Source organism: Eulemur rufifrons, chromosome 6 (genome assembly GCF_041146395.1).
Source record: "Eulemur rufifrons isolate Redbay chromosome 6, OSU_ERuf_1, whole genome shotgun sequence".
Lineage (NCBI taxonomy): Eukaryota > Metazoa > Chordata > Mammalia > Primates > Lemuridae > Eulemur > Eulemur rufifrons.
Genome location: NC_090988.1, coordinates 15524404 through 15550951, shown reverse-complemented (window position 1 = coordinate 15550951; position 26548 = coordinate 15524404). Strand labels below are relative to the sequence as shown.

At 58.6% G+C, this 26548-nt stretch overlaps 1 protein-coding gene across 2 annotated transcripts; it reads right to left on the bottom strand.

Annotated features, from left to right (window-relative positions):
* Window positions 1–256: 256 nt before the first annotated feature.
* TRIM29 (tripartite motif containing 29) lies at window positions 257–26073 on the bottom strand. 2 transcript variants are annotated; one of them, XM_069468810.1, is made up of 9 exons: window positions 25187–26073; window positions 16520–16615; window positions 15492–15725; window positions 14136–14334; window positions 11502–11603; window positions 8986–9078; window positions 6810–6908; window positions 3683–3759; window positions 257–607 (listed from the first exon to the last, which is right to left on the bottom strand). In XM_069468810.1, exons 1-9 carry the CDS (start codon window positions 25988–25990, stop codon window positions 545–547), a joined length of 1767 nt encoding a protein of 588 aa, XP_069324911.1. In that variant the 5' UTR covers window positions 25991–26073; the 3' UTR covers window positions 257–544. The 2 variants fall into 2 exon arrangements, with proteins under 2 accessions (XP_069324911.1, XP_069324912.1); XM_069468811.1 differs by lacking the exon at window positions 25187–26073 and adding an exon at window positions 16767–16968.
* Between the last annotated feature and the right edge of the window lie 475 nt (window positions 26074–26548).

The following is a 26548-nucleotide window of genomic DNA, read 5'->3' as shown; positions in this document are numbered from 1 at the left end:
GGGCTGCAGGCTCCGCCAGGCTGTGCATCGGTAGGTAGGACAAGAGAGGACACGTAGGGCCAGTCTTCTCCTGACAGGGCCAGGCTGCTGGGAAGCAGGAGGTGAGGCTTGTGGGTGAGAGAGGGCAGCCGTCCGGGCCTGCCGCCGCCAGACCACATCAGGGGGACAGGGCCGTGGGAGAAACAGTCAAGGGCCTAGAGACAGCAGGGCGTGGGTAGGACAGGCAGGCCGATGCCACATGGGTACTTACTGCTGGCCAAGAGGAGGAGGGTGGTGGGTCTGGGGAGACCCCACCTACCCTGCTCCAACCGTGGGAGGGCCTCTGAGGGCAGGAGCCGTGGTGACATTAGGAGTCAGGAGTGGAGCGTGGCCCATGGGGATGCAGGGAGGCCAGGACTGCACCGGGAGGCCAGGGAGGGCTGGGGAGGGCAGGTGCAGGGTGGGCTCCCTCCCACCTCGACGAGCACAGGAGCTTAGGAGGCGAGAGCAGCAGGGTCAGCAGGGAGGGCGGGGGTGCTGTGCCTCCTTCCCTCCTGCCCGGAGCTCACGGGGCCTCGTTGGACCCGATCCCGTTGCCTTTGTTGACGTAGAACGGCCGGTAGTGAGACTGTGGGGAAATGAGAGTGGTCAGGGAGGCCGACGGCAGCTGAGCCCGCTAGCCAGACCCGCCCCACCCCGACCGCCCCCAGGAAGCAGCAGGGTCCAAACCCCAACCATTCTAGGGGCCTCGTGGCCTGACCCATAAGACCTCTCTCTCTCCCCTGGGATCAGGGGTTGGTCCCTGATGTGATCAAAATCTCCAAGTTCAAGTCCTAATCAGAGTTCATTCCCAGCAACTGGTGGTGAACTTGAACCTCAGCCCGACATCAGACTGGCTGAACTTCCCCTCCACGGCCCAGGAAGAGCCACCAGCAGCACCACAGCTGCCATTCGGTAGCACTTTCTACTCTACAGAGCTTCGCAGCGCTGTGCCGAGCTTTATATGGGTGGACTCATTTCATTTTTACAACCACCCAATTAAATGATTACTATTATCATATCCATTTTATAGCAGAGCACACCAAGGCACAGAGAGGCTAGGCAACTTGCCCTGGGTCTCTCAGCTGGCAAGCAGAGGAGCTAGAATTCGAGGCCCAGCGGTCTGGCTCAAGTCCACCCCCGCACCCACCCCCTTGCCTGTCTCAGCATCACTTCTCGAGTCGAGAAAGCTTCAAGCGTTTGCTCCTGCTCTCTCTGTACCAGCCTCCCTGCTGGAGGGGTGCACAGAGGGAAGACGGCTGCCCCAGCCCCACGCAGTCCCAGGCTCCTCCCCCACCCCCCATCGGTACTTGGGGACAGAGCCCAGTGGCAATTCTCCCAGCCTCCTCTGTGCATCGCATCTCCCCGTGATTTCATGAAATCAGCGCCCCAATCACTTCATCAGGGCCCTGAGAAGTCAGCCCTCCAGGCTGCAGTGGAAGAGCAAATCTCGGCTGCTCCTCGCCAGTGCGAGCCCTGTCAGCCCCTAGGGGCTCTCAAGGAGTAGAGCTGTCCCTGAGCTGGGGCAGAGACTGAGCCCACCCCCATGCCCAGTACAGGAGACAGCATCCGCCACCCTCTTGCAGACACCCCAAGGGTGTTCACAGCCCCTGCCCTTGGCCTGCCTTCCGGGGCACTTGCAGTTCCTGCTCAAAGCCTTGTCTACATCTGGGGCCTGTGGGACGCCAGGGCTGAGAGTCCTTAGCTTGGACCTTGGTTAAGTCGCCCATTAAACAAAGGAAGACACTGAGACTCAGGAAGGGAAAAAGACACGGACAAAGTCACACGGTGGCAGAGCAGGACCTGGAACTAGGTCTCCTGACCCGCAGGCGCCAGCCTGGAGCCCAAAGCAGTGCACAGGGCAAAGTGCGTCGGCCTGGGAGTGGCTGAGCCTTTCTTTCAGGAAGGCCACAGATCAGGGCACCTTAACCAGGTGCTGCCTGGTGAGGAGCCTGGAGTGGTGGGTGGGCAGGAACATGGTCCCCTGGGATCCGGGAAGCTGCTCCCCCACCCCGTCCCCTTCCTGGCTGACAGCGGGTGAGAGTTGGAAGAGCTATGAAATCATCCGGGTCATCCAATTTATGTTAGAGAAGGGAAACCTGAGGCACACAGGAGGAAGGACTCACACGGGGTCACACAGCAAGTTAGAGGGCTGGGGCCGGACCCCAGGCACCGGACTCCCAGGCCAGCCTCTCTGCACCCCAGCGCCTGCCTCCATTCTGCCAGCGCTGGGTGCTAGCTGGGCACCAGAACCCTGTCCTGCCAGGGGTCTCAAGGTGTGATGAGGCTTTCCTGCGGGGACCCCGGCTCTGGGAGGGTAGAAAGTATGTGGTAGGGAGGGGAAGGACTGAGTCTAGGAACAGAAACCTTTTTCCTCCCCGTATCTGCTTTTTGCAGTCCTGCTGTTGCAATGCCCCTGGGCCCTGCTCCAAATTACACACATGATCACTTAGGTCCCATCGCCAGCAAATTAAAGATTCTCTCCAATTAAACCAGCCCCAGTCGCTCTTTGTGGTCCAGAGCAAACCACCTCCCGGTGCTCTGACCTCCAAATGCAAAGACAGCAGGAGCCGGGGGCTCTGGACCCTGTTCCCACAGAGCCTCTGATGCCACCCACATGCCAGGGCAGCGGCTGGCCCTCAGCAGGGCCTAGCGTGAGCCTTCAGGAGAGATGCTCGGGGGGACAGAGGCTCAGCATGTGAAGGACAGTCCCCAGTCACTGAGGTCTCAGCAGGGGCCAAGCACATCAAGGCTAAAGGGCATTGGGGATCCTCACAGCACCGACATTATAAAAAGCAGGAAACTGGCCGGGCGCGGTGGCTCACGCCTGTAATCCTAGCACTCTGGGAGGCCAAGGCGGGAGGATCGCTTGAGCTCAGGAGTTGGAGACCAGACTGAGCAAGAGCGAGACCCCATCTCTACTAAAAATAGAAAAACTAGCCAGGCATGGTGGCACATTCCTGTAGTCTCAGCTACTCAGGAGGCTGAGGCAGGAGAATCCTTTTACCCCAAAAAGTTTGATGTTGCAGTGAGCTATGATGATGCCACTGTACTCTAGCCTGGACAACAGAGTGAGACTCTGTCTAAAATAAATAAATAAATAAATAAATAAAAAAGCAATAAACGGAGTCCCAAAGAGGGCCTGGACCCCAAGGCCATACTTCCCTATTGTGCCACTTTTCTGGTGCCTCTAGCTTAGGGTCATTAGATATTGAACCCTAAATATACCCCTGATTTATCCCAATACCCTCTATGCTGTCAGAGCTGGGGAAATTGGCCCCAAGGAGGTGGGACCCATGTCTAGAATATCTGTCCCCTGAACTGAGCGTTCTATAATCCCAGAGCCAGCAGAGACCAAGCTGTCATTCCTCAAGCACAGACACCTAACAACCATTTGCCAAATAAAAAAACAAGGGCCCACTTTACAGGTTGGAAAACTGAGACCCAGACAGTGTGTGCTTAGCCAGGTCCCCCGCCTGTCCGCCCTGGGTCTCCACTACCCTTTGCTGTGTGTAGGTGCTCAGGCCACCACTGCCTGCCTCCCCCACCCCGTGGCTCAGAGAAGTAACATGAAGACCGGGTGCCTCCGGGGAGCGCCCCTCGGCGCCCGGGTCTCTGGACAGGCCTGTGCCCAGGCAGGCTCTCCCGGCAGCACATCACTCACCAGCAAAGTCTGCTTGCCGGATTTCCAGGTCTGGGGCTGGGCCTTGGGGGTCTGGCTCCGCATGAGGGAGGGGTAGCCTGGGGAGACAAGAGGCTCCGGTCAGAGGGAGTGCGGGCTGGGCTGGCCGCAGCACAGCCGCCTTCTCCAAAGTGACCACCAAGCGTCATCCAGCCCACTACCAAATTCAGCCACCTGGAGAGGTGTGCAGCACCCAGGGCCGCAACTGACAGTCCCGGGGAGCCTGGCCGAAGGGAGGAAGCAGCGAGACAGACAGGAGGAAGGGGAGCCAGCCAGGTGGGCTGGGCCAGGCAGCAGGGGAGCATCACCCCTAAATCCAGGTCAGCATCACGCTGCTCTGCAAGGATTTCCATCTACCCACCCCGAGGGTCCCACCACGGACCCCTCCCCTCCCTGGGGCCCAGGAGAGCCCTTCACAATCCCAACGTGTGAGGGTCTCCAAGCAGGCGGAGCTCGCCCTGACACCCCAGTGCTGGCTGCATGATGCTCCCATTCAGGCCCCACTTGCGCCGAGCACCGTGCCGGGGACCTTGCATATGTCTCCTCCTTTAGCCCCGTTTCTGTGAGCTCAGCTGCTTGCCCGAGCTGCACAGCTTGTACGCAGCAGTCGGGATTCGAAACCAGGCTTTGCCAGACTCCAGAACACACAGTCATGCTCCTTCCGCCCAGCTCTGCTGCTCTCCACTAGCCAGAGACCAGGCCCAGAGAGGGGCTGTCATTGGCCAGTGTGGCCACCGCCCAGGGTCAGGGCAGCAAGCCCAAGAGCCCAGAGCAGGTGGTGCTATCTGGGCTTGGTTGCGAAGGTGCTGGTGCAGGTGGCTGCCCTGCCACCCTCCCTGGCTCCTCCCCCTCAGCCCCGAGGGATCCGTGAGGAGCTCTGGTCCTCAGAACAGTGACTAGCGCTCTGTGTCGGCCACCAGCCTGCAGGGACAGGCAGAGGCACCTGGGGAGAAACAGGCCATGACCTGGACTCAGAGGAGCTCAAGAAATAAACAGGGTCTGTCCCCGGTCGGGCCTCTGTCCAGTGAGGCTGCGGCCTGCCTCGGGGAAGCCCCGTCCTGCCCTGCTCTAAGGGAGGGTGGGCAGCCCAGGCCCGGGGACCTGCAGCACTGTCAGGCTGCCAGCCGGGCTGGCCCTGCCGGGATGTCCCCGAGAAAGGAAGCACGGGGAGGAGGCAGAGCAGAGAATCCCGGTCCCTTCCTGCACCTGGGGGGGCAGCCTTGGAAAGAGGGGGTTCCCTGGGTCCCGAGTGGAGGTTGCAAGAGGGGGATTCAGGCCTCACCTCTCAGTTCTCAGAAGGAAAATCCCATGCCAGCCACGAGAGAGGTGAGGGTGAGGAGGGGGTGGTGGCCCAGGAGACCAGCCGTGTGCCGCAGGCAGAAGCCCAGCTAGAGAGTGAGCTAGGGGTGGCGGGCGGGGCATGCATCCTCTTCCAGGGAACTCGGGGAGGAGGGACCAGGACACCCAAGAAGTGGCAGAGAGCCCCCATAGGACGTTCCACCTGCCCCGCTGAGGGAGAGGAAGGGAGGGGGATGGAAAACGGGCAGGTACCGGGATTATTTTTAAACAGCCCACTGCGGTCCACTGGTTTGGAAAACTCTGCAGTGGCCTGTCCCAAGGTGGTGAACTGATAGGGGGTTTTCCCAGTGCCTGCTGGGAGAGAGAGAGGCATTAGCAGCATGTTGCTAGTCCCGGGCGGGGCCAGAGGGACTCACGTCTCACTCTGGAGGGCTGTGACCCCTGGAAGCCACTGTCCAGCCTCTGGAACTGGCCTGGCAGCCCTGAGCACGCTCTGCCCCAGGGCTGCTGGAGTGGGTGCAGGGGGCGCAGTCCACGCAGGCTGGGGTTATGCTCCACACGGGGCAGCCCCTGTCCAGAGCCCTTGTCCAAGGCCATTTCCAGCCCGCCTGGTGAGCCTATCAGCATGAGGGTGAGAGGAGGTGTGCCTGGGCTCTTCGCCCCAGGCACAGTGCATTTGCAAGAGGCTCTCTCACTGCAAAGCCTTAGACAGAGAGTCTAGCAGGCTGAGGGGGAGATATTGGGGTGTGTGAATCATACCTGACAGTGTTCACCTTTCCTGCTAGGGGGCCTTTGGTCCAGGCTTGACCAGAGAGCAGGAAAGGCAAGTCCTGAAGCTCACCAGGCCTGGCTCAGGGATAGGACATCCCCAGGGGTCCTGCAGGCTGGGACCCTCTACTCATACTCCCTTCTCCTTTGCCCTGCTGGTAGCTCTAAGAATCCCTATGCAGGCATAGGCTGGGACCCCAGGCTGGAAGGGACAGCTGAGTCCTTTCCAACGATGTCCCTTCCAGTCCCCAGGCTGGAAAAGACATAGAGCCACCTCAGAGGCCACTGTGTGGGATCTATCTGCCTTGCAAGTCTCTTTCTCTCCCCCCTGTCCCACCCAACTTATTGATGCTTCTTCCAGGCCAGATGTTTTGGACACCAGAAGAGAGACAGAGTTACTCCTACCACAGCCCACCAGAGCTGTCCCTGGGGTCTTCCAGGAGAGACATGAAGGCCTGGGATCTACAGCTAGGGTCTCATTCAAGCCTGCCCCGCCCCAGGATGACCCCAGCCCCAGGGGACAGGAGGCATTAACCACTCAGCTTTGTCAAAGGGTGCTGCAGAGCACAGCAGGCAGGTGCGGGATGACGGGGGTAGGGAAAGGAGAGGACTCGGAGCGGGGGGTGCTTTAGAGGCAGCTGGTCCTGCCTTTCCCAAAGGAGCTTCTGCAGGACCAGCTCTGTGGGCTACAACCAACGCAGGGAGTCTCTGGGTGAACAGGGTTAAATAAACTCCCTCCAGTAGGAAAACAGAAGCGCCCCAGGGTCTTGGAGGTGGGGGTACAGTGGGTGCGGCATGCTCCACCTTTCTGAGCATAGAGGCCTGTTGTTGCACCATTAGGGACCAAGTACAGTGAAACAAGCCCCCTTCCTGCCTTCATTTAGAGCAAAGACTGGTGACCTGCCACGCTCTCAGGCCACGGCCTTCTCCTTTTCAGAGTAAGGGAGGGATTGGCCAGAGAGGGAGCAGAGATCAAGGCAGGGCTGCGGAGGGATGGGTCAGCCATGGAGGAAAAGCGAGTGGGCAGGTGGGGAGAGCTCACCTTTCAGGGAGAAGGAGGAGCTGCCCTGGACTGCGGGCAGGTCGTTGTCGGAGCTCTGAATGGTGGAGGAGTATTCCCAGACCCGGGAAGTGTAGTTACCTGGCGGGACAGAGAAGGGGCGTCAGACCCAGGCAGACGGGCCTGAGGGGCAGGATTAGGACGTGGCCAATTCCATGGCTCTTCCTCTCCAGCCCCTGGCCACGTCTCAAGCCAGTGACACCTTCCCAATCGTTCTTGCTATCAAAGTGATCTTTCTAACATAAAAAGAGCAGGCATGTCCCTGCTCTATATAAAGGCCCCTGTCCTTAGAATAAGGGACAAAATCATTAACTCGGCCCACAGCTTCCTGGCTCCTCCTCCCCTCCCCCCCATCCCTCAACATCCCAGCCAGACGGAGCACTCAGTGCCAGACGCCAGCTTCTCTCCTGCCCAGGCTGTGTCCAGCCCAGGTCCTCTGCCTCGGACACTCCTCCTGCTCCCCACCCTTCACAAATTCACATATTGGGGGTCTTCAGGTGACAGCTCACGTATCACCGCCCCCAAGTCCACGCGTGCCTCGGCCCCATAGCCACATCCCCGACACCCCGTCCCCCAGGGTTGCGACTGCACGTTGAATCGTCTGTCTCCCCCGTGGGCTCCACTCGGGCTGAGGATGTGCCCGTCTGGCCCCGCACCACACCTGGCGCCCGGCACAGAGCCTGGCTCCTAGCAGGTGCTCGCTGTGTGGCTGGTAGATGGAGGCATGAACACATCAGCGGTAAGTACACACACTGTCTCAAACTTGAGGACACAGGCAGCTGATCAAACTCCTGAGATTCTGTTTGCCAAGTTGAATAGGCTAAAAAGGGTCCATGTGCAAGTTTGCCATGTAGTTTTTTTTTGGGGGAGGGGATGCGGGGTCAGGGCCTCTCAGATGACACAGCCTTCTCCAGCTCCCAGGCCTGAGGTGTGAGGGGCGTCCCCAGTCAAGCTCGTGCCACGGCAGCGCCCACCGAGTCCAGCGGTCCTCCCCCATGGCTGCCTGCAGGGAGGGCTGGGCTGGCCTTTGGGTTTAGGGTCACGATGGCTGGGGCTGGCACCTGACCCAGCACCGAGCCCCCCACAAGGGTGTCAGGAAGCCTCTGCCGCAGGACCCTCAATGGGCACGTCCACCCAAGGCGCAGAGGTCAGAGGCCTCGCCCTTTCGTTCACTAATTGCTTCACTCTGTCTTTTTCATCTACTGTCCCCTGAGCCCCTCCTACTCTTGAGGCTTGGGGTTGCAGCAGCGCACGGGACAGACACGGCCCTGTTCTCGTGAAGCTCACACCTACTGCACGTGTGGAGGAGGGTGCAGTCGGTCACAGCTGTGAATCCAGTGCTGGGCATGGCGGCCCGGCATCGCCCTGTGCACCGGGGGCCTGGCCCTCCAGCCTCCCTGGGCCTTGTCCTCACTGAAGAGTCCTCCTGGGGCTGTGTCTGGGACAGGGGCTCTGGTGGAGCTGGCCCAGGCCTCTCCCTCCCTGTATGTGGCTGGCACACACCCTGGAGCCCCCGGGACAGAACCAGAGCTCATCAAGCGCATGGCCCTGCCCTTGGGCACAATAGTCCCCTCAGCACTGGGCACAGGGAGATCCTGCACTTGGCAGCTCCCCCTGGGGAGGCCATGTCCACACCCCCATTTCACCTCTTCTGGGTCTTAAGGTGTCACTCCCTCGCCTCTCGTGGCGACAATGCCCCCTGGGTTTCCAGGGATGGCACCGTTTCATATCACGCCTGCCTTTCCATTCACGGCTAAACTAATTTGTTCCAACCACTGTACGACTTTCAACGAAGAAGTCTGCAAATCCGTAAAAGTCCCCTGTGGGCCCTCTTGCCCTGCCACTTGCTGGGGTGGCTGCTCACCCCCATTTCCCCCGAATCATCCTTCAGAGCTAAGAGGAGCATGTGGGCTTGGGGATTCCCAGGGATGCGTCTCTCCAGCCTAGCTAGCAATGTCCTGCGTGTGCACACACACAGACACACACAGACACACACAGACACACGCTTTAAGCTCAGCGGGACTCCTCCCAACCCGTGTCTGGGGTCCCCACATTCATCTCATGATGGGGAGCCCAGCCCTGGCCCTGACCCCCACCCACTCCTCCTGCACAGCCCCCATGGGCCCCGGCCCACCCTTGAGCCGAGCCTCCCGCCCACCTTTGGTGCCGTAGAGATTGCCGAAGTTCTTCTGGTTGGTCTCCTTGGAGAAGCGGCTGGGAGAGGAGGGCTGGTACGATGTCCGGGCCCCACCTGTGAGGCAGAGCAAGAGGGGTCATCATGGCAGAAATGGGGTCAGGCTCAGCTCGGGGCCTGGGCCCCTGACTGGAGGGGTCTGACGCAGGACCCCCGCCCCCACGCAGCTCCCCAGTGCCTGTCACGGGACCTGCATTCCACAGGAAGAGACGTCCTGTGGGTCTAGCATAAGGTAATCACTTAGTTTATCACCCAAATTGGGACACTTTTAAGAGCAGAAGGGGCTCTATTAATAATTATGCTGAGAGTGTCAGGTGAAAACCTGGTGGTCCTGGATAGACTAAGGCTCATGGTCACCTAGTTGGGGGGCTGTGGGGTTACCAGGAGGCTAGAAAAGTTAATACTTCCCTCCCAAACCAGCCCCTGTGTGAATGAGACCCCAGAGGCTGGGGAACGGAGTACGTGGGAGGAAGGGGGACATGGCAACTGTGGGGGCAGGGGCAGCGGGCTTGGCCAAGTGAGGGTCGAGCCCCCTGGAGGTGGCCGGACAAGCAGGGCCAGAGAACATCCCCCAGGCGCCAACAGGTGCTGCTGCCTACCGTGGGGGGTCGGAGCCTCACCCCTCCCACCTGGACTCCACAACAGCCTCGTGAGGAGGGCAGAGGGGGACCAGCACCCCCACCTTACAGATGAAGACCGTGAGCTCCCTGCATGTGCTGGGGTCCTCTGTTGCCTCTTCCCCTCCACCGAGCCTCAGACCGCACCACACCCCTAAGTCCTGCTGCCAGCTCAGCACCTGCAGGCCCCGCCTGGAACCCCTGGTGCCCACGGTTCCTCTCACCCCACCCCCCGCCCATCACGGTCGTGCCCGTTTACGGAGCGCATGGTTCCTCGGAACTGACCCTCCGGGAAAGTCACAACCACTGCCCAATCCCATTGACCCCAAAACTCCCAGACTCTGGGCCTGGTGGCCCCTGAGTGGCCTTGTTTCCCAACCTCCTTGACAACTGTCCTTGGCCCTCCCCTGGCCTCTACCCTGAGCCTGGGAGCTCCCAGAGGGCAGATTCCTCCTCCCTCCTGTCTGGGGCGCAGGCTCTGCCCACGGTGCCTGGGGCAGGGATCCAGGGGAACCTGTTCCTTCCACCAAAACGTCACGGACTGACTCCCAGCGACAGGGCCAGCATTTGAGTTCCGCCTCCCTTCTTCTCAGATACGGAGGCCAGACGGGGCAGTGGCCAGCCCAAGGTCCCCCCCTCCTGAACCCTTGGGGTGACATCTCGGCAGGTCCTTCCCCCACCCCTGTTGCTGCTCTGCTCCCCTCCCACAGCCTGCAAGGGACTCACGAGGAACCCTCACCCTTCGCAGAGCAGGGTGGGCATGCAGGGGCCGGTCAGGGACTTAGTGCCACGTCAGGGCCCAGTCCCTGGACTAGAGGGGCACAGGACTGGGCCGGGGTGAGGCAGGGGTGGGCTGAGGAGGCCGGTTAGTACAGCTCGTCCTCTCGTCCTGCCCACAGGGCCCACACCAGGAATGCTGGAGGGGGAGAACCCAACAACACCCGAGAAGCCCAGGTGTTGTTTTCAAATTGGGTGGGGCAGCAGAGGTTGTCTGCTGAGCTCATCTCTCTAAACCCCAAGCCCCTCCCGTGTGTGTGTGTGGGGGGGGGGTGTGTGTGCTCGCGCGCGCACGAGATAGAGAGAGAGAGAGAGAGAGAGAGAGAGAAAGAGGGAGAATTACTGCTCAGGGCCTCGAGGCTCCCCTCCCCAGCCCCTGTGCCTTCCCCGTGTCCCTCTCCCCTGCCCCCTGCCTCCTGCCCTGCATGTACATGCACACACCCCCTCTGCCCCGGCAGCAGTCTTGGCACACCCACCCTTATGTAATGGGCATTGTTGTGGTTTGCTGCTGGTGCCCAAGAATGTGACAGGCCACCACAGGGCAAGGACCGGCAGGCACTGGTCTGCACCCACCTGGCCGTCACCCTGCAGGCTGGGACTCTGCAGGGCCTGGGAGGGGCCTGAAGGCCCAGGTCTCAGGGGGAGGAAATGCAAAAGAGGAGCCCTCCCCGTCCCTGCCCCTGGGGAGCAGAGGTTCTGGGGGAGGCAGCTCCCCCTCAGAGCTCAAGACCCACAAAAAGCTGAGCAAAAGCAACATGGAGCTTCAGCCTGGCAGAGGGGGGCCAGGGAGACCCTCTGGAAGGAAAGAGAAGCAAGGGTGTGTGTGGGCTTGAGGCGAGGGGGTTGGGGGGCTGCCTGTGTGGAGGGAGGGATGCTCCAAGATGCTGGGCACCAGACAGTGTGTCCTCTACACCGGGACACTTCTGTTCATGATCTCACCGGGACCACAGGTGGACGTCAGGACTTCCCCAGGCAAACTGGATGCACAGTTACCTCCACCCAGAAGGCACCTGGCTGAGAGTCCCTCCACGGACTCTGGGGACCCCTTGTAGCAGGGGGGCCACCAGGCCTGGGGCTCAGCCTTACCCTTGGGCGTCAGGTACATGGAGTATCTCTTCATGGGGTCCGGCGCATTCCACTCACTCCCGTAGCTGTTCGTGTAGTTGTTCATGTAGCGATGGTCACCACCTGGGGAGGACAGAGGGTGGGTCGGCAGAGGGGCAGGTGAGGAGGAGGAGCTGGCCCACTGGCTGAGTCAGCCCACAGCCTGCCCCTCTGGCCCAGGGAGAGTCGTGGTTCTGCAGCCTCGGAGAATGTGACATTCTGCTGCTGAGCCGTCGGGGAGCAGGGGTGTTTGCAGTGAGCCCGCCACTCTCTTGGACTGCCCTTTGCAAATAAGATCACACACACAGCACTTGGCAGTTCACGGTGTGCTGTTGGCATCCACTTCTTGTTTGATCTGTACAGCAACTCTGGGGCAGGTATGAACATGCCCGTGTGACAGATAAGGAAATTGAGGCTGAGGAGGTAACAGAAGCCACTTGCCCAATGTCACATGTCAACAAGGACAGAGATGGGGTTTGAGCCTTGGTCTCCCACTTCTGGGTTCAGTCCCAGCCACTACTGAGAGCCTAAGGTGGAGGAACAAGGTCACAGGGATCCAGGAGCTGAGCAGAGTGAGCTGCTATGGGGGCACCCACTGCAGACCCCCCAGCTTAGATCTGCTGCTCAACACTTGATTCCCCCAGCCACCCTCCACCCCGTTCCCTTCTCTTACGACTTCCTCATCTTCTACTGTCTCTGTCCTTCCCTCTCCCTCTCTTCTGGGCAAGAGGAAGATGAGTGGCTCAGACCCTCAACCTTCGTCTTCATCACCTGTGCCTAGCAGGGTCCTGGCACACGGTAGGTACTGAGAGAATAAGCGAATGCCCTCCTCGGTGCTAGCCCAGCCCTCCGCCCCACTGAGCCCAGGGAGGAGCAGCCTGGTGCCTCAGCCCCTAGGCCTTTGGGGGTCGGAGTGAGTCCCTGGTCCGGTGGGCGGGCGGCACCAGGGCGGAGTGGGTGGTCACTCTGAGGTCTGACTCACCAGCCACCCATCCCCAGCCTCCTACAGCAGACACACTCCCAACAACCAAGCGGCAGCCACAAAATAAAACAACGCAGAGGCAAAAGAGCCTCCCCCAGCTGCCCCGGGCACAGGTGCGGGCAGCTGAATCAGCAGTGCCCATCCCTGCTCCTGGCTGCCACCTCGCTGCACACCTTGTGCGGGACGCAGGGCCACACCTGCACAGAGGCCATGGCCTGCACCATCGTGACCTAGAAATGGGACAGTGAGCCGTGGGGAGGCTGAACGGTTCCCGAGAGGCTCATGGGCCACCCCGCTCCCCGTCACAGCCATCCTCCCAGGTGGGGCCAGACCTCACCTGAGGGGTGTGTGGCCCAGGGACGATGATTGTCACACTCCCCAACCCCACTGCTGCAGCCACTGGGAGCAGCAGCCTCTCTCGGACGCCAAGACACAGGAGACTGAATAGCAGAGTGCTAAACCCCACCGAACTTCCTACCTCGCTGCGCCCTTTGAAAGAAATGCCTCTCTAAGCCTCAGCCTTCTGTCTGCAAAATGCGATCCCCCCTCCCCCCCGCAGGGAAAAGCGGGAGGAGCTCAGCACAATGCCCGGTACCCAGGGAGCACTCAGTCATCGTCAGCCGCCGCCGTCACCATTAGTGTCATCCTATTGTCATTAGAAGGAGGATTTCAGGATCTGAGTGCCGTTTGAAGCCAAATGATTGTCTTGTGGAAATGGCTTATCTGTCCTTGGGTGTGATTGACTGTCCCCCACATTTCACAGGGGCACTATGTAATATCACTGTCACTAAGGTACACAGAACCCCAACATTCTACACATGCTTTCCCCCTCATCACCCCAAAGAATCACATGCTCCATCTGGACACCAGACAGGGGTCATTTTCTCTGGGGTGTTTATGGCTGGAAGTCTAATAAGGCTGTACTCTCAAGGCCCCGTGTCTGGCTGGGGCCACTGGGTGGGGCCTGGGAGAAAGTGCCTGGGCTTCAGGCCCTAAAGGGACTGGCTAGAAAAGGACTTTAACCAAGGCAGTTTCTCAGGTTTGGAGGCTTTCTGTGAGACAATTCAGTTGAGCTCTGCAGGGACAGCGTGACTCAGAAGAAAAGCTGACTTCAGGGAGCTAGTGAGTCACAGAGACGCTGTGTCCCACCGTCCCCAGCCCAGCCCACCAGGCCAAGTCCAGCCTCTGGCTCAGCACGGTCAGGGTGTCAGGCAAGTTCTCCTCCAAGCACAGCTGCAGTTCTAGGTCACAGCTGCCGGAGTCTGCAAAGCCACCAGCTCACAGTCTGTCCCCTACAGTCTGTCCCCACGCAGCCGCTGGACTGGGCCTGACAATCAGATGTAGATCTGAATGAAACTAGTCCCTGAGTTTGATGGATGGCCCGCAGAGAGGGGGCATTTGTGCAGACAGTGCCTGGATGCTCCCTGCTCTGGAGGCCCCTTGCAATAGCTGCATAACTTTGGCAGCAGGTTCAAAGTGGGGGTAGAATCCCTGACCCTTATGTGGAGTGGGGCTCGGGTGGGTGAGAACAATGAGGGCCCAGCCAGCTGAATGCCAGCCAGCACCAGGCAGCAGGAATTGACCTGGGAGAGAAACGCCATGGCCTTGGGGCCCGGCCACAAGAGGAGACCTACCGTTCTCCATGTGGTTCCTCTCGATGAAGTTACGGCTGAGGTCCGCCTTGCACATCTTCTCAACGTGGCGCATGCACACATTGAGCAGGTCGTCCTTGAAGTTGCCCAGCGACTGTCCCAGGCCCTCCCCCTCCAGCAGGACATGGTAGGTGGGCAGGGGTGGGGGGAGAGAGTAATTGCTCATCAATGCGCCAAATTCCTACCAAGAAAGGAAAGAAGCCATTAACTTCCTGGGCCTTTGTGAGCTATGGGGACCCTTCTCTGCAGGGGGCTCTCACGGTCCAGCTGGAAGACTCAGCGCTGGCTGGGTGCTGGAGGAGCTGGGTTTTAGCCCTGGCTCTGCTATTAACTAGTCCTGCTTTTTCTCACTGGACATTCATTTCCTATTCTGTAAAGTGAAAAGGTTCAACTGAAATCCACCAGACGCCAACATCCCTGATGGCACTAGCATTCAGATATGTGACTCCGCAGTTCCCACCTCTTAACCAGGTACGTCATATCTACATCATAGAGGTTTATGAGACAGACACGAGCTGGGGAGACTTTGGGAGTGAAAGCACTAAACAAATGCTAGGAATTACGACTGCCTGCCGGGTCAGTCACGGTGGCAGTCCCACCTTCACAGGCCACGCTCAATCCCCCCTGGAGGCCTTTGCACTTCTCACTTCCTTTGCCCGTCACCGGAGAATGCCTCCTCCTCAAATCCTAACCCACCTTCCAGACCCAGCCCAAACTCCTCCTCCTCCACAGAGCTGTCTCACGTTTCTCCAGCCTGCTTGCCCTTCTCCGAGCATCCACAGGCACTTATCTCCTGAGCCATAGGCTTTATCATTTAATTACACACTTTCCTATATTGTTCTCTAATTGTACATGTCTTATCTTCCCAGCTGCATTGCAGTTGCTTGGGGGCAGAAACCATGTCTTACACTTCCCTATTTGCCACAGCACCTAACGGAGTACTGGGTACGCAGTAGTGCCTAAAACACTGTAGCAGGTGGAAGGATGGAAGGACAAATAGACAAACAGACCAGATCAAAGATAATAAGGATGCAGCACTCATGTGCCACTGCCTCTATGCCCAAAGCAGGCATCATTAATCAATCACAGAACTCTTTCCTACTGAACCTGGAGCACTGCTAGTATGTATCAACCGAAGTTGGTACAAGGTGATATTTGTGTGCCCTCTTGACAGTAAGGTAGGGAAATGGATTGTTTGGAAGAATGAAATGGACAGATGGAATGGAGCTTGGATGGATGGTGGATGAATGGATAGGTGGTTGGACGAATGACGGATGAGGGTCTGGGAAGGTGGAGGGGGGGATTGAGGGATCAAATGGTGGAGGAGTCCCTTGTCACCTGCAGAAACAGCACCGAGTCGCTGATGCTGTGCAGCTGCTCCCGGGTCTGTTTGTCCTCGTGCAGCACCTTGGCCCTCTCGTCCAGAGCATCCACGATCACCTTTACCTGGTCCACAGCATCCTGCTCCCGCTGCTCCAGCGCAGCCCTCACCTCCTCCTTCTGCTTCTCCAGGTCCCGCACCAGGTCCCGGAAGTTCTGCTCCAGGATGGCCTTCTCGTTGGTGGTGAAGCTCTGGGTCCAGGGGCAGGGGAAGGAGAAAGGAGAGTTTAGTAAGGAAAAAAATCTCCCCAGTGGGGTACATCTTTAGGTTCCCAACATAGGATTAGGGCATGCCCACTGCCCCAGTCTGGGAAGCCTATTTGGCCAAGAATCTCATTCAAAAGCACCACCAAGGAATGTCACCTGCTGACAGAGATGGCCTGGGTTTTTTACAACCCACCCTTCCTTATCCACCTGTGGCTCCTTCCCCTTGGTGGGTTGACATGAGCCATCACTCCATGCTTGAGTGACTCCTGTGGGCCCAGAAGTTCTCTCATGAGGCAGGGCACAGTCCCAGAAACCTCAACCAGGGCCAGACATCATTCATAAAGTGAATTGACTGACTACTTATGTAGCCAGGGTCAAGAGTCAAGGATTTCAGATTGTGATTTGCAAGTACTCAAGCCATACCAGACATACATTTAGCCACACTGGCACAAGTGGGGCAGAAATGGCATGTGTTTGGTGGCTGGGTAGTCTGGCGGGCAGAGCAGACATTGGAGGACATTGGAAGTCACATTAGAGGACAGATTTGGTGTCTCTATTTCTTGGGATGATATACAATGAGGCTAGAGCCCATCTGGATGCCTGGCCCAGGCTGAGAAGGGGAGTGGGTGGGAATACCAGAGTGGGTGGGAGAACCCAGAAGAAACAAGCATGGGACATCAATGTGGGCCTGAGACCTCGAACAGAAGCCAAGGCCTGCCTCCTCCCAGGCAGGACAGGTGGGGTGAGGGTGCAGCCAGGTGAGCCTGGGGGCTGCTCACCTTGATGCGGTCCTTCTCCTTCTGCCACTTCTCGGCTTCATCCTCAATCTCAATGATCTTGAGCTGCAGCTGCTCCTTTTGCAGTGACAGCTCCGTCTGCAGGGAAAGAGATTGGATTGGAGACGTCAGGAGGAGGAGGTGGCAGAGAACCCGAGAACCAGGGAGTGGGTCCACCCAGGAGCAAACTCTCAGACAGGGCTCATCACTCATCCCTTCAGCCCTTCATTCAGCAAGAATTTGTCAAGACCTCAGCTCTGCCAGGTGCCATGCCAGTCATCAAGATCCGGCAATGAGTCAAACACCGTCTTGCCATACCCTCAGGCCACCAGGGCCAAACATCCTAGCCACGTCTTTATACGCGCTAAACCTCTGCCTGGCTCCTCCACCCAACATGAGCAGGAGGAAAGCTCATTCATGGGGTTCTTCTCCTTTCAGTGGACCTGGAGCCACTGGGGAGAGAAAGGAAGGGGACCTGGCCCAGCTCGGCCAGCTCAGCCCAGCCCTGGGGAGTGTCTCATGACAGTGACAGTGCACAACGTTTCTATGGCATGACGCAGGCCTGTGTTGCAAGCAGGAGCCAGGGTTGCCGCTGGCGAGGGCTCCGTCTGGGCAGGCACGACTATAAACCTGTTTATGAGAAAGGGAATGTATTCTGCAGTTTTGGCAAGATAGGGACTTTTACCCAGCATCTCTGGGGAAGGAGAAGGCTAGAGAATGAGGCTGAGAGGGGGAGTTCTAGGGACCCCTGCTCAGGGGAAGATGCAGACTGCTGGGGTGTGGGGTGAGTTGGAGGAGGCGCTATCGGGAGGGCAATGGGACACTGGTTTCCATATCTATACCTGCCTTCCACTCAGGGAAATGCCCTTCTCCAAAAAGCAGCTACAACAGAGATGGGAGGGGCGGCACGAAGCTAAGGCCAATCCCACTCAAGCCAAGAGGCGCCTCTTTGATTCTGCTGGGCTCCCCTCCAGGACTCTCAAAGCCCCTCCAGCTTGGAAGACAGGCGGGTGAGCCCCACCTGACAGGCAGGAGAACCAAAGCATGCAAGGTGGCCTTGCATTGCTCACGACCTCCCCATGCAGCTGGGTTTTGAATGCAGAGTCCCACCCCTTTCTCTGGTTGTCTCTTTGAGTGACGCAAAAGCATAGTGAAGGTGAGGAAGCGACAAATCAGCAGGAATGTGGGTCCGTCGTCAAAGAGTCTCGAGCATTGGGCTCAGAGCTTCACCACGTGGCACACCTCCCAAACGCCCACCAGGCCGGGGGTAGCATGGGGTGCCTGCTGCAGGCTCCCAGGGAATGGACCCCATGGTGGATAGAGCTTCCCTGGCTTTGTGGGAAAAGGTGCCCAGTGGGTGGGGCAGGCCTGGGGCAGGAGCCACAGAGCTCCCCGGAGTCCTCGATCCCGTGTCCTGCCCCCAGCACCACCACACTGCTGGGCTCTCCAGGCAACGAGTTGTTCTAAGTTGTTCTCATAAGTATCTGTCCCCGACTCCATTAGTGGGCTGGAAATCCCATAGCACGGAACGTGCCATCATCAGAGACGGAGAAGGGCTGTGGAGAGGAGAGAACTCTAAGGAGATGAGGATGGGGATTTGGCCTGGTCTCTGGAAAAAGGCTGGGAGAAGCCAGCAGCCGCTAGACACAGAGGTGGGCAGGTGGAGAGTAAAGGGAGGAAGACCCACCGTTGACATGGGGACTCGACCCTCACCCTCGGAGGATGCAGAGCCCCAGAGCCCAGGCACAGAGGTTGGCAGACCCAGCAGCCGCGGCGGCCCTGGGGAGCCGGGCATGGCAGGCGGATCTGAGCTGTGAGGAAGAGGCCAAGAGGCTGGACAATGGGTCTGTCCCGGGCAACTTTCCCACTCCTGGAGAGCTCCCGAGTGAGGCCTGAGGTCGAGGGGACAGCGGGAGGCCTCCCACCCACTGCAGCTGAGATCTCCTAACTGGGCTTGGTGACGGAGGAGTTGGCGCCTGGGCTTCTCACCCCATCTCACCACCCCCAGAGCAAGGCTTGGTGGGGAGGAAAGCAGAGAACAGAAGTGCGTCCCTCCCACCCCCAGGGCTGTCACAAATGGGGAAGAGAAACCTTTCGTGACATGAGCAATGGGGATCAGGACCAAGCTCATCCCCAGCACAGGATGAGGAATCAGCAGTTGGAACCTGGTGACCAGACAGGGCCTCCGCCAGTTCCTTCACTTCTCGTGCCTCAGTAGCTCCATCTGTTCCATGGAGGTGGTGAGAGGACCACCTCCAGGGAGGCTGTGGGAGGGACTGGGATCAGGGAGGGAAGCTCCCAGAAAGGACCTGGCACACAGCGAGCACTGACTGAACAGCGGTCCCCATCGTCACTGCTGAGTGGGCACCTTCCATGGATCAGGTGCTGTGCTGGGTCCTTTCACCCGCACCAGGCCCAGAGGAGGGAGAGCAGAGTGGTGGGCAGGTGAGCCAGGCACAGGCAGGCGAGGGGAGCGGGCAGGTGTGGTCAGGTGAGGTCTTGGCGGTGTGCAGTGGTGAGGATGGTGTGTGTCGTTGGCCTGGGATGCAGATGTAGTGTGTGCACTGTCCAGATACAGAGTAAAGAGCGAGGAGTGCATGGGGGGGTGGGGAGGCTAAGACAGTGGACTGAAGATGCAAGACAGAGCTTAGCTCCTGGACAAGCGAAGATTGGAGGAAGGTGGGGGAGGCAGGGTAGAGGCAGGAAAAGGGGCTGAGGGTGGGCTAACCACCTGGCAGTGGGAGAAGGTTTGACCAGAGAAGGTGAAGGCGAATGCCTGGAGTGAGCAGAAGTGCACAGGGGAGACCGGCTGGGAGCTATACGGCTGGGGCTGGGGCCGCGATGAGGAAAGGTCTCCCCAGTGAGCATGCATTCGCTGGCCAGGAGGGAGGAAGGATGCGTTGAGTATGGGGGTGGAGAATCCAGTGAGGTTTAGAACAATGACGTGTCTAGGCCAAGGGCAGAGAGAGGCCAGCCCCTGGGAGCCCACCCTGTAAGAGAGTGAGGGAAGAAGGCGGCGGGGCTAGCTGAGGTATGAGAGGAGAGCCGGAGGTGTTTGCAGGTGATCTGCAAACCTGTGAGGGCAGGGCTGGAAGCGGAGACAAGCTGTCTGCAGCAGTGGGCGGAAGAATCGCTCAGGGTAGAGGAGAGACGAGGCCTCCTATTTCTTTGGGGCGCTAAGGAAGTCGGACACAGGCTGGGAAGGGCCTTGCTCCCACAGCTCGCCTTGCAAGATCAGACTTGCAAGACACAGCGGCTCTAGGGAGGGACCTCGGACCGGGACCTCTGTGCTGCTAGAACAGTCCTTTCTCACCTCTGGGACTCGTCCTACCCTGCAGGGGGAGGAGCGTGTGGGGTGAGACCTCTAGGGATGCTGCTTTTGGCAATTTTCCCTGCACAGGAAGTAATGGATCAGGGAAGGCTCCAAAGATGTTGAGCTGTTCTTCAGCACTAGGAGAAGGAGGGTACGTAACTTTGATTACTGAGCATCTACTATGTGCCAGGAACTTCCTCCTTTAATCTGCAAAAGCCCCCGGTGGAGGTAAGTGGCATTAGCTCCACTTTACAGATGCGGACACTAGGGCCTGGGGAGATTACGTAGCTTGCCTGAGTTCTCACAGTTAGAAAGCGGCGAGGCCAAGTTGCAACAACAGGATTTGGATCCGATTATGTGACTTGAAGAGGCAGTGACTGCAGGCTAGCCTCTGTGTCGTCTGCAACGTTGTCCCTCCCCTTCAGAGAGCGCCTGGGTGGCCAACCCCACCCAGGCTCTCTCCATCTCTCAGATGGTGCAATTTGGCAATTTTACCTCTTTCTCGTGGCCCCCCTTTCCCTCCCAATTACCCTCCCCCTTGCCTCCCTCTCTCCCTCCTCCCTTGGAATGTGGTTGAAGCCCCTGATGTGTGACAGGGCCTCAGCTCCCCACAGCCCCACCCCTGCCCACACCTGCCTCCTGACTTCCTCCTACTCCCCGCTCCATTCCCTCACCCTGCCCAGGCCTGTCCCTAAATGCCTCCTTTGTTCCCTTCTCCCACACTTGTCTGGTGATGCCTGGGACGGGCCCTGCATGGGCCACCCAGCCTTGAAATCCTTCGGCCTTGGGCAAGCAGAGGTTTCCCTGGGAGCAGATGGGTGGCACAGCAGCTGGCAGTGCCTTGGCCTGGATGGGGACTTCAGACACAGACACACCTGAGCACTTACCTGGACAGACGTACCTGCATTGCCCCCAGGCAAGGGGAGATTGGCCATGATCTTCCCCTAGCCTGAATTAACCACAGGGGCTGTCAGCTGTGACATTTGCCAAATGAGCCAGTTAATTGCCAAATTTGTACTCTCAGACAAATGGTAATTATCTGGATAAGAATCTGAAATGCTGGATAGATTTCCCCATTTCCACCCAGATGTCAAACAGCCCAGTGTCAGTTGGTCGGCTTGACTGGGGTTCACTGCTCCTTCTGCTTCCTCCCAGCCTCAGCCCAGGGGAGGGCCAGACAGGGCAGGGAAACATCACCCTGGCTGTCTGCAGACCAGGGGCAGGCCCATGAGGAAGCCACCTCACCTCCCTGGGCCTTGACCTCCTCATGGTGAAATTGGACTAGATGTCTGATTCCCACTTGGCTATGCATTAGAATCCCCAAGGGAGACTTTTAAAAATACAGACCCCAGGTCCCGACCCCGTGAATCAGAGCGTCCTGGGGCAAGGCCTGAATCTGTGTTTCACCAGTTCGCCTGGTGATCCTGGTCTGAGGACTGCTGTTTAGGAGCCACCGGACTTGGTGATCCCAAAGAGACCCTTCCAATCTTACGGGAGCGGAAAGGTTTAAAATGGTGGAGAAGATTCCTAGCTCTGCCACTCCTGAGTGCTGTAACTTGTGTCAGTCTCTTGGCATCTTTGAGCCTGTTTCTTCACCTATAAAATAGGTACAATAAGCTTCAGCCCGCAGGATGCTGTCAGGAGTGACCCAGCCCCTAGCACACAGGTGTGCTCCGCAGAGACCGGGTTGTCTCCAGCATGCCTGTCACTTTCCGCCCCTGCTTCCTGTCTCTAAACCTCTTTTATTTTGTTTCCGTCTCAGCACCCAGAGAGACATCCCACCTCCTTTCTCATCCACCCTGCCCCAGAGCAGGCGTTCTCCCCCAAGATCTCCAGGGGACAAGATCTTTAGGCTGGGAGATCTTTAGCCTGGCCCCTCTTCCCGAATCCCAGCCACTGCTGCCTGCCCAGAGAGCTTTCCTGCCCAGCCCAGCACAGCTCAGATACTCAAGGGCTAGTGGCTGCCCGTGCCCAGCAGCCTGGTGGCTCAGGCTTCATGGAAAAATTGGGCAATGAAATGCAAAACAAAGCCATGGGGCATGGGGAGAGAAGGGAGCTGAGCGCAATGTTGGAGTCGAGAAAGAGGACGAGGCGCTGCAGCTGAGCCCCTTCAGGGTGACACGGCTGAGTGTCTCCACATATGCCTTGTCACACTATCACCCCAGAGCCCAGGCCAGACCCACGACAGGGCAGGGCCACACCGGAGCAGGTGGCTATCCACCTGGGAGGGGTCCTAGCATCCTGGTGTGCTGCAGCAGGAGAGAGTTGGGATGGACAGAAGCAAGGGACACACATGAACATTTTCATCTCGCCCACCTAACCTAGCCTGGGAGATGTCCCGAGGGAGGGGGATGAACAGGAGACATTTAGGGAATCCCTTGTGACATCTGGGTAGAATTGGAAACATTCTGATCCAGGGGCCACCAGAGGAAGGGACTGTCATGTTGCCACACTGAACGCCCTTTTTCTAACAAGGACTCAGCTGGGAGTCTGTAGGTAGAGCTGAGGCCCAGGAGATGAGCACCCACAGTCATAGGTGTCACCTACAGCCCCACGCAACCAACCGAGACAGGTCCGAGGTGACCTCACCAGGCCTTCCCCAGCAGGCCTGCAGAACGGGTTCTGCACGGGGCTCCTCGCAGAAAGCTATGTGTGGGCCGATGTTTGGGTCTGCAGGAGACGCCTCAAAGGATGCCGGGACTGGCGTGCTTGCTCACGCTGGCCATCGACCCACTAACCCCAGTCTGCTAAGGCCCCCCATATCTGACATTCCGGCAGAGCCAGGCCTAGACAAAGTGCTCTGGCCCAGCTCAGAGCCTTGGCTGCTTGGCCCTGCCTCTCCCTGCCCCTCCCGGTGCCGCAGGTGCACACGCGTGTGTACACACACGCACAGGCTGCCCGATGCTCTCACCGGTAAAGTCACCCCAGTGGACCTGGCATTTTCTCCTAAAGCACACGTATCCTGAATCCCGTTTCCTCGGGGCCCGTTCCCGGATGCGCTCCCAAACACTGGAAGAGCATGTAGGGGGCTTCCTCCTCAAACGAGAACCTCAGACAGGTCCCTTCCCTTCTCTGGGCCCGTGTCACATCTGCAAGGTGCAGGAGCATTGCCAGTGCTCCACCAGGCCTGCCGTCTGTCCTCTGGGAGGTGTTTGCTTACAGCTGCTTCTGTGTAAGTGGTCAGATGCTCCCCCGTCCTGTTTGTGCGTCCGAGCTCTGCCTCCTGACCTACATCACGAGTCGTCAAGGACAAGGACTGTGTCTGTGAGTCCCACAGCAGCCCCCATACCAGAACGTGAACTCTGAGCTCCTGCCGCCTCCAGACAGGGCTGCCCAGGACCCTCCTGCCCACCAGAACCACCTCTTCCATGGGCATTCAGGCTTTTCTTAAGTGGAGATTCAGGTAAAATTGATTCAGATAAAATTGGGGGCTGAGTACTACATAGAAAACAGATCAGTAAGTATGTGCTTTGCTTGCCGTCGAGGTGCGAGGCTGCAGCCTCTGCCTTCCTGGTACCTTTCTGCCCCTGCCCCACCCTGAGGCCTCAAAGGCATTTCCAAGAATCCCAGGGCTCCATGGGGTAATTTGAAAACCAACAATCTAGCCCCACCCCTTGGTTTCACATATAGGGAAACTGAGGCTGAGAGAATAGAAGGGCCTTATCCATAGCCTGACAGCTAGTTAGAAGCAAAACCTGGGACTAGGACTCGGTCACATATCCTAAAACCCGTCCTGAGGCTCTGCAGTTCCTTGGTGGCCGTGGACGAGGATGGTTGCCCCTTGCTCTGTTTGGACTTCCGAGTAGGCTCCCTAGGAAAGGGGCTCAAGGCCCTTGCCCCGTCTCTGTCTCCCAGTATGAACTTGAAGCCAGTAGGGTGGGAGGATGGGAGAAGCTGGGAACACCTTCATCCTGCCAAATGAGGCTTCTGGAAAGGATCTGTTCCCGTCTCTAACTCGTCTCTCCCCGCCCAGGGGTGTGGGCGAAAGGTGCAGGGAGAGAGTAGTCAACAAACTCGTGGTCAGGGAGGCTGGGCAGGGAGGGATCCTGTGCTGCCCCATTCTGAGGGGTGCAGAGGCCCTTGAAGAAAGCCCAGTCTCCTGCATCGGTGGCCAGGAGGGTTTGTCCCGGGGAGGTGGCCCACAGCAGAGAGCTGTGTTGCTGCAGGGGGCAGTGGGCCTAGCGTCTGTGGGGAAAGGGCAGCAGCCACAGCCGGGCCCTTAGCCCAGTTCACCCTCCCCAGGGGAGCTACATGCACAAGCCTCCACTCGCCCCTGCTTCTCCCCGTGGAAGTACAGGCAGAATCACTTACTTAACTCATGCAAACACACTCACCTATCACATGCGCAAATATATGCAAACATCAACAAGCACATAAACACCAAAATGCACCTAACACACACACATATACAGATGATCCTTGACTTACAATGGGGTTGATTCCCAATAAACCCATCATAAATTGAAAATATCGTAGGTCGAAATGTGTTTAATACACCTAACCTACCAAACATCATAGCTTGGCCTCACCTACCTTAAACATGCTCAGAACACATACATTAGCCTACGGATTGGCAAAATCATCTACTACAAAGCCCATTTTATGATAAAGTGCTGAACATCTCATGTAACTTATTAAATACTGCACTGTACTAAAAGTCTATCGCTTTCATTCCATGGTAAAGTCGAACCATCGGTAAGTCGAAGACGGTCCGTATACGTCCGCCCCGTCTACACACAAACTCCCACCCTCACCGGTAGTGTCCATCTACAGGCATAGGCACGTCCACACACGCCAAGCACACGGGGCCCAGCCGAGACAAGGACAAAGGAGGCCATGGGGGATTAGATCCAACAAGCAGCCACTGTACCACAAACACAAACTGCAAAGCCAGCAAAAAGGACCTTACTGTGGCCCCCAAAATTTCCTCCTTCTGATGTCTTCCCTCACCCACCACCCATCCCCAAGGGCCAGTCCTGTTCAGGTGAGAAGAATTCTTTCTCCTTTTAAGCAAAAAGAAGAGACACCCCAGCCAGGCAGAGTCCAAGAAGGAGTTCTGTATCATTGGGTCTTATTCCCTGATGTGAACTGAACTTGGTCAAACCCCCAATCTTTTCTGAGCCTCTATTCGCTCATCTAGGAAATGCCCCTGTCTCCCGAGACCTTAGGGGATTGGGGAACCACCTCTGACCCGCAGCCTGGAGGGACAGAGGGGAAAGAAATGTCTCCTAAAAGAGCCAAGGGTAGCACAGACGTAAGCCCCACACACTAGGAAGCCCGGTGGAGAAGATCAAGGCCAGAGGGGCAGGGGAGGGAGGAGAGGCCTGGAGGGGCAGCGAGGGGCCCCAGCACGTTACCTCCTTCTCGGCCTTGGCCTCCTCCACCGTCACGGTGCTGTGATTCTTGTGCTCCTGGAACATGCAGAGGTAGCAGATGCAGGTCTGGTCGGTCTGGCAGAAGAGCTCCATGGTCTTGCCGTGCAGGGGGCACTTGCGGGCCTCGAAGTCCCGGATGGGCTCGAGCAGCTGGTGGTCTCGGAAGGCGGCGCCCTCCAGGTGGGGCTTGAGGTGCAGCTCGCAGAAGGAGGCCTGGCACACCAGGCAGGACTTGACGGCCTTCTGCTTGTTGCCGATGCAGGAGTCGCACAGCACCTCCTCGGAGCCCGACTTGGACCGAGAGAAAAGGCCCGCGTCGGGCCGGGGGTAGCTGTTCCGCCGGGCCTCTCCCGCCTCCACGATGGACACCGTGGGCTTCCGGGGCTCCGAGAAGATGGACTTGCGCAGCTCTCCCTTCTCAGCAAAGGTGACCGGTGCCTTCTTGGCGGCCCCCAGCTGGAGCCCCGCGTACGGTGACCTCCTGCCTTCCACCGAGTCCATGCTGAAGTAGTTGGAGTTCTTGTCGTCCGTGGACTCGACAAACTGGATAATGGGCCGCCGCCACTCGTTGCCCGAGAACAGGGCGCTCTTCCCTTCCCCCGGCTTCAGGGTGGGGCCCGGGCTCTTGCCCTCGGCTGTCTCCCCACCGTGCCCGTTGGTGGTCTTGGCATCCTTGCCGTCGGCCTTGGTGCCGTTCTCCAGGCTGCCATTGGGGCCCGATGGGCCGCGGGCATCCCTGGCTTCCGGGCTTGACCCGTTGCTCCTGGAGGCATCTGCAGCTTCCATCGCAGGTCACTGGGCTGGTCTGTTCGGGGCTCACTGGGGCTACAGGGTGGGCGACCTTTCCGGCGGGCGTCTCGGCGGGGAGTGGGGCGGGCAGCCACAGGGCCCAGGGACACACCTGTGGGGAGAAGGGGGAGGAGGGTGGTGGAGGGAGGGGCAGCAGCACCGGCCTGACACAACGGGCCCAGGGAGAGGCAGGCTCCGCAGCCAGCAGAGCAGCTAATTACACCGGGAGCCACGCCCTGCACATTCGTACCTAACCTGATTTTTACAAGAAGTGCTTTTTTTTCTCCCCCAGCTTAATTATTTTCCACAACTCAGCAACCAGTTGGGCTGCTTCCATCTGACGCACTTGCTTCTCATCAGGGAAGGGGGGCCTCCGTTCTGGTAGGTGGGCAGGCTTTGCTGAGCCCAGGGGGCCCCCGGGACAGAAGGTGAGGTGTCCGCAGAGGCCCACAGGACAGAGGGCTATTAATTGGGTCACACAAGCCAAATAGCCTTATAATTTGAGGGCCTGAATTTCAGAGGACGGATCTCCACCCTGGGACAGTGGGGTTGCTT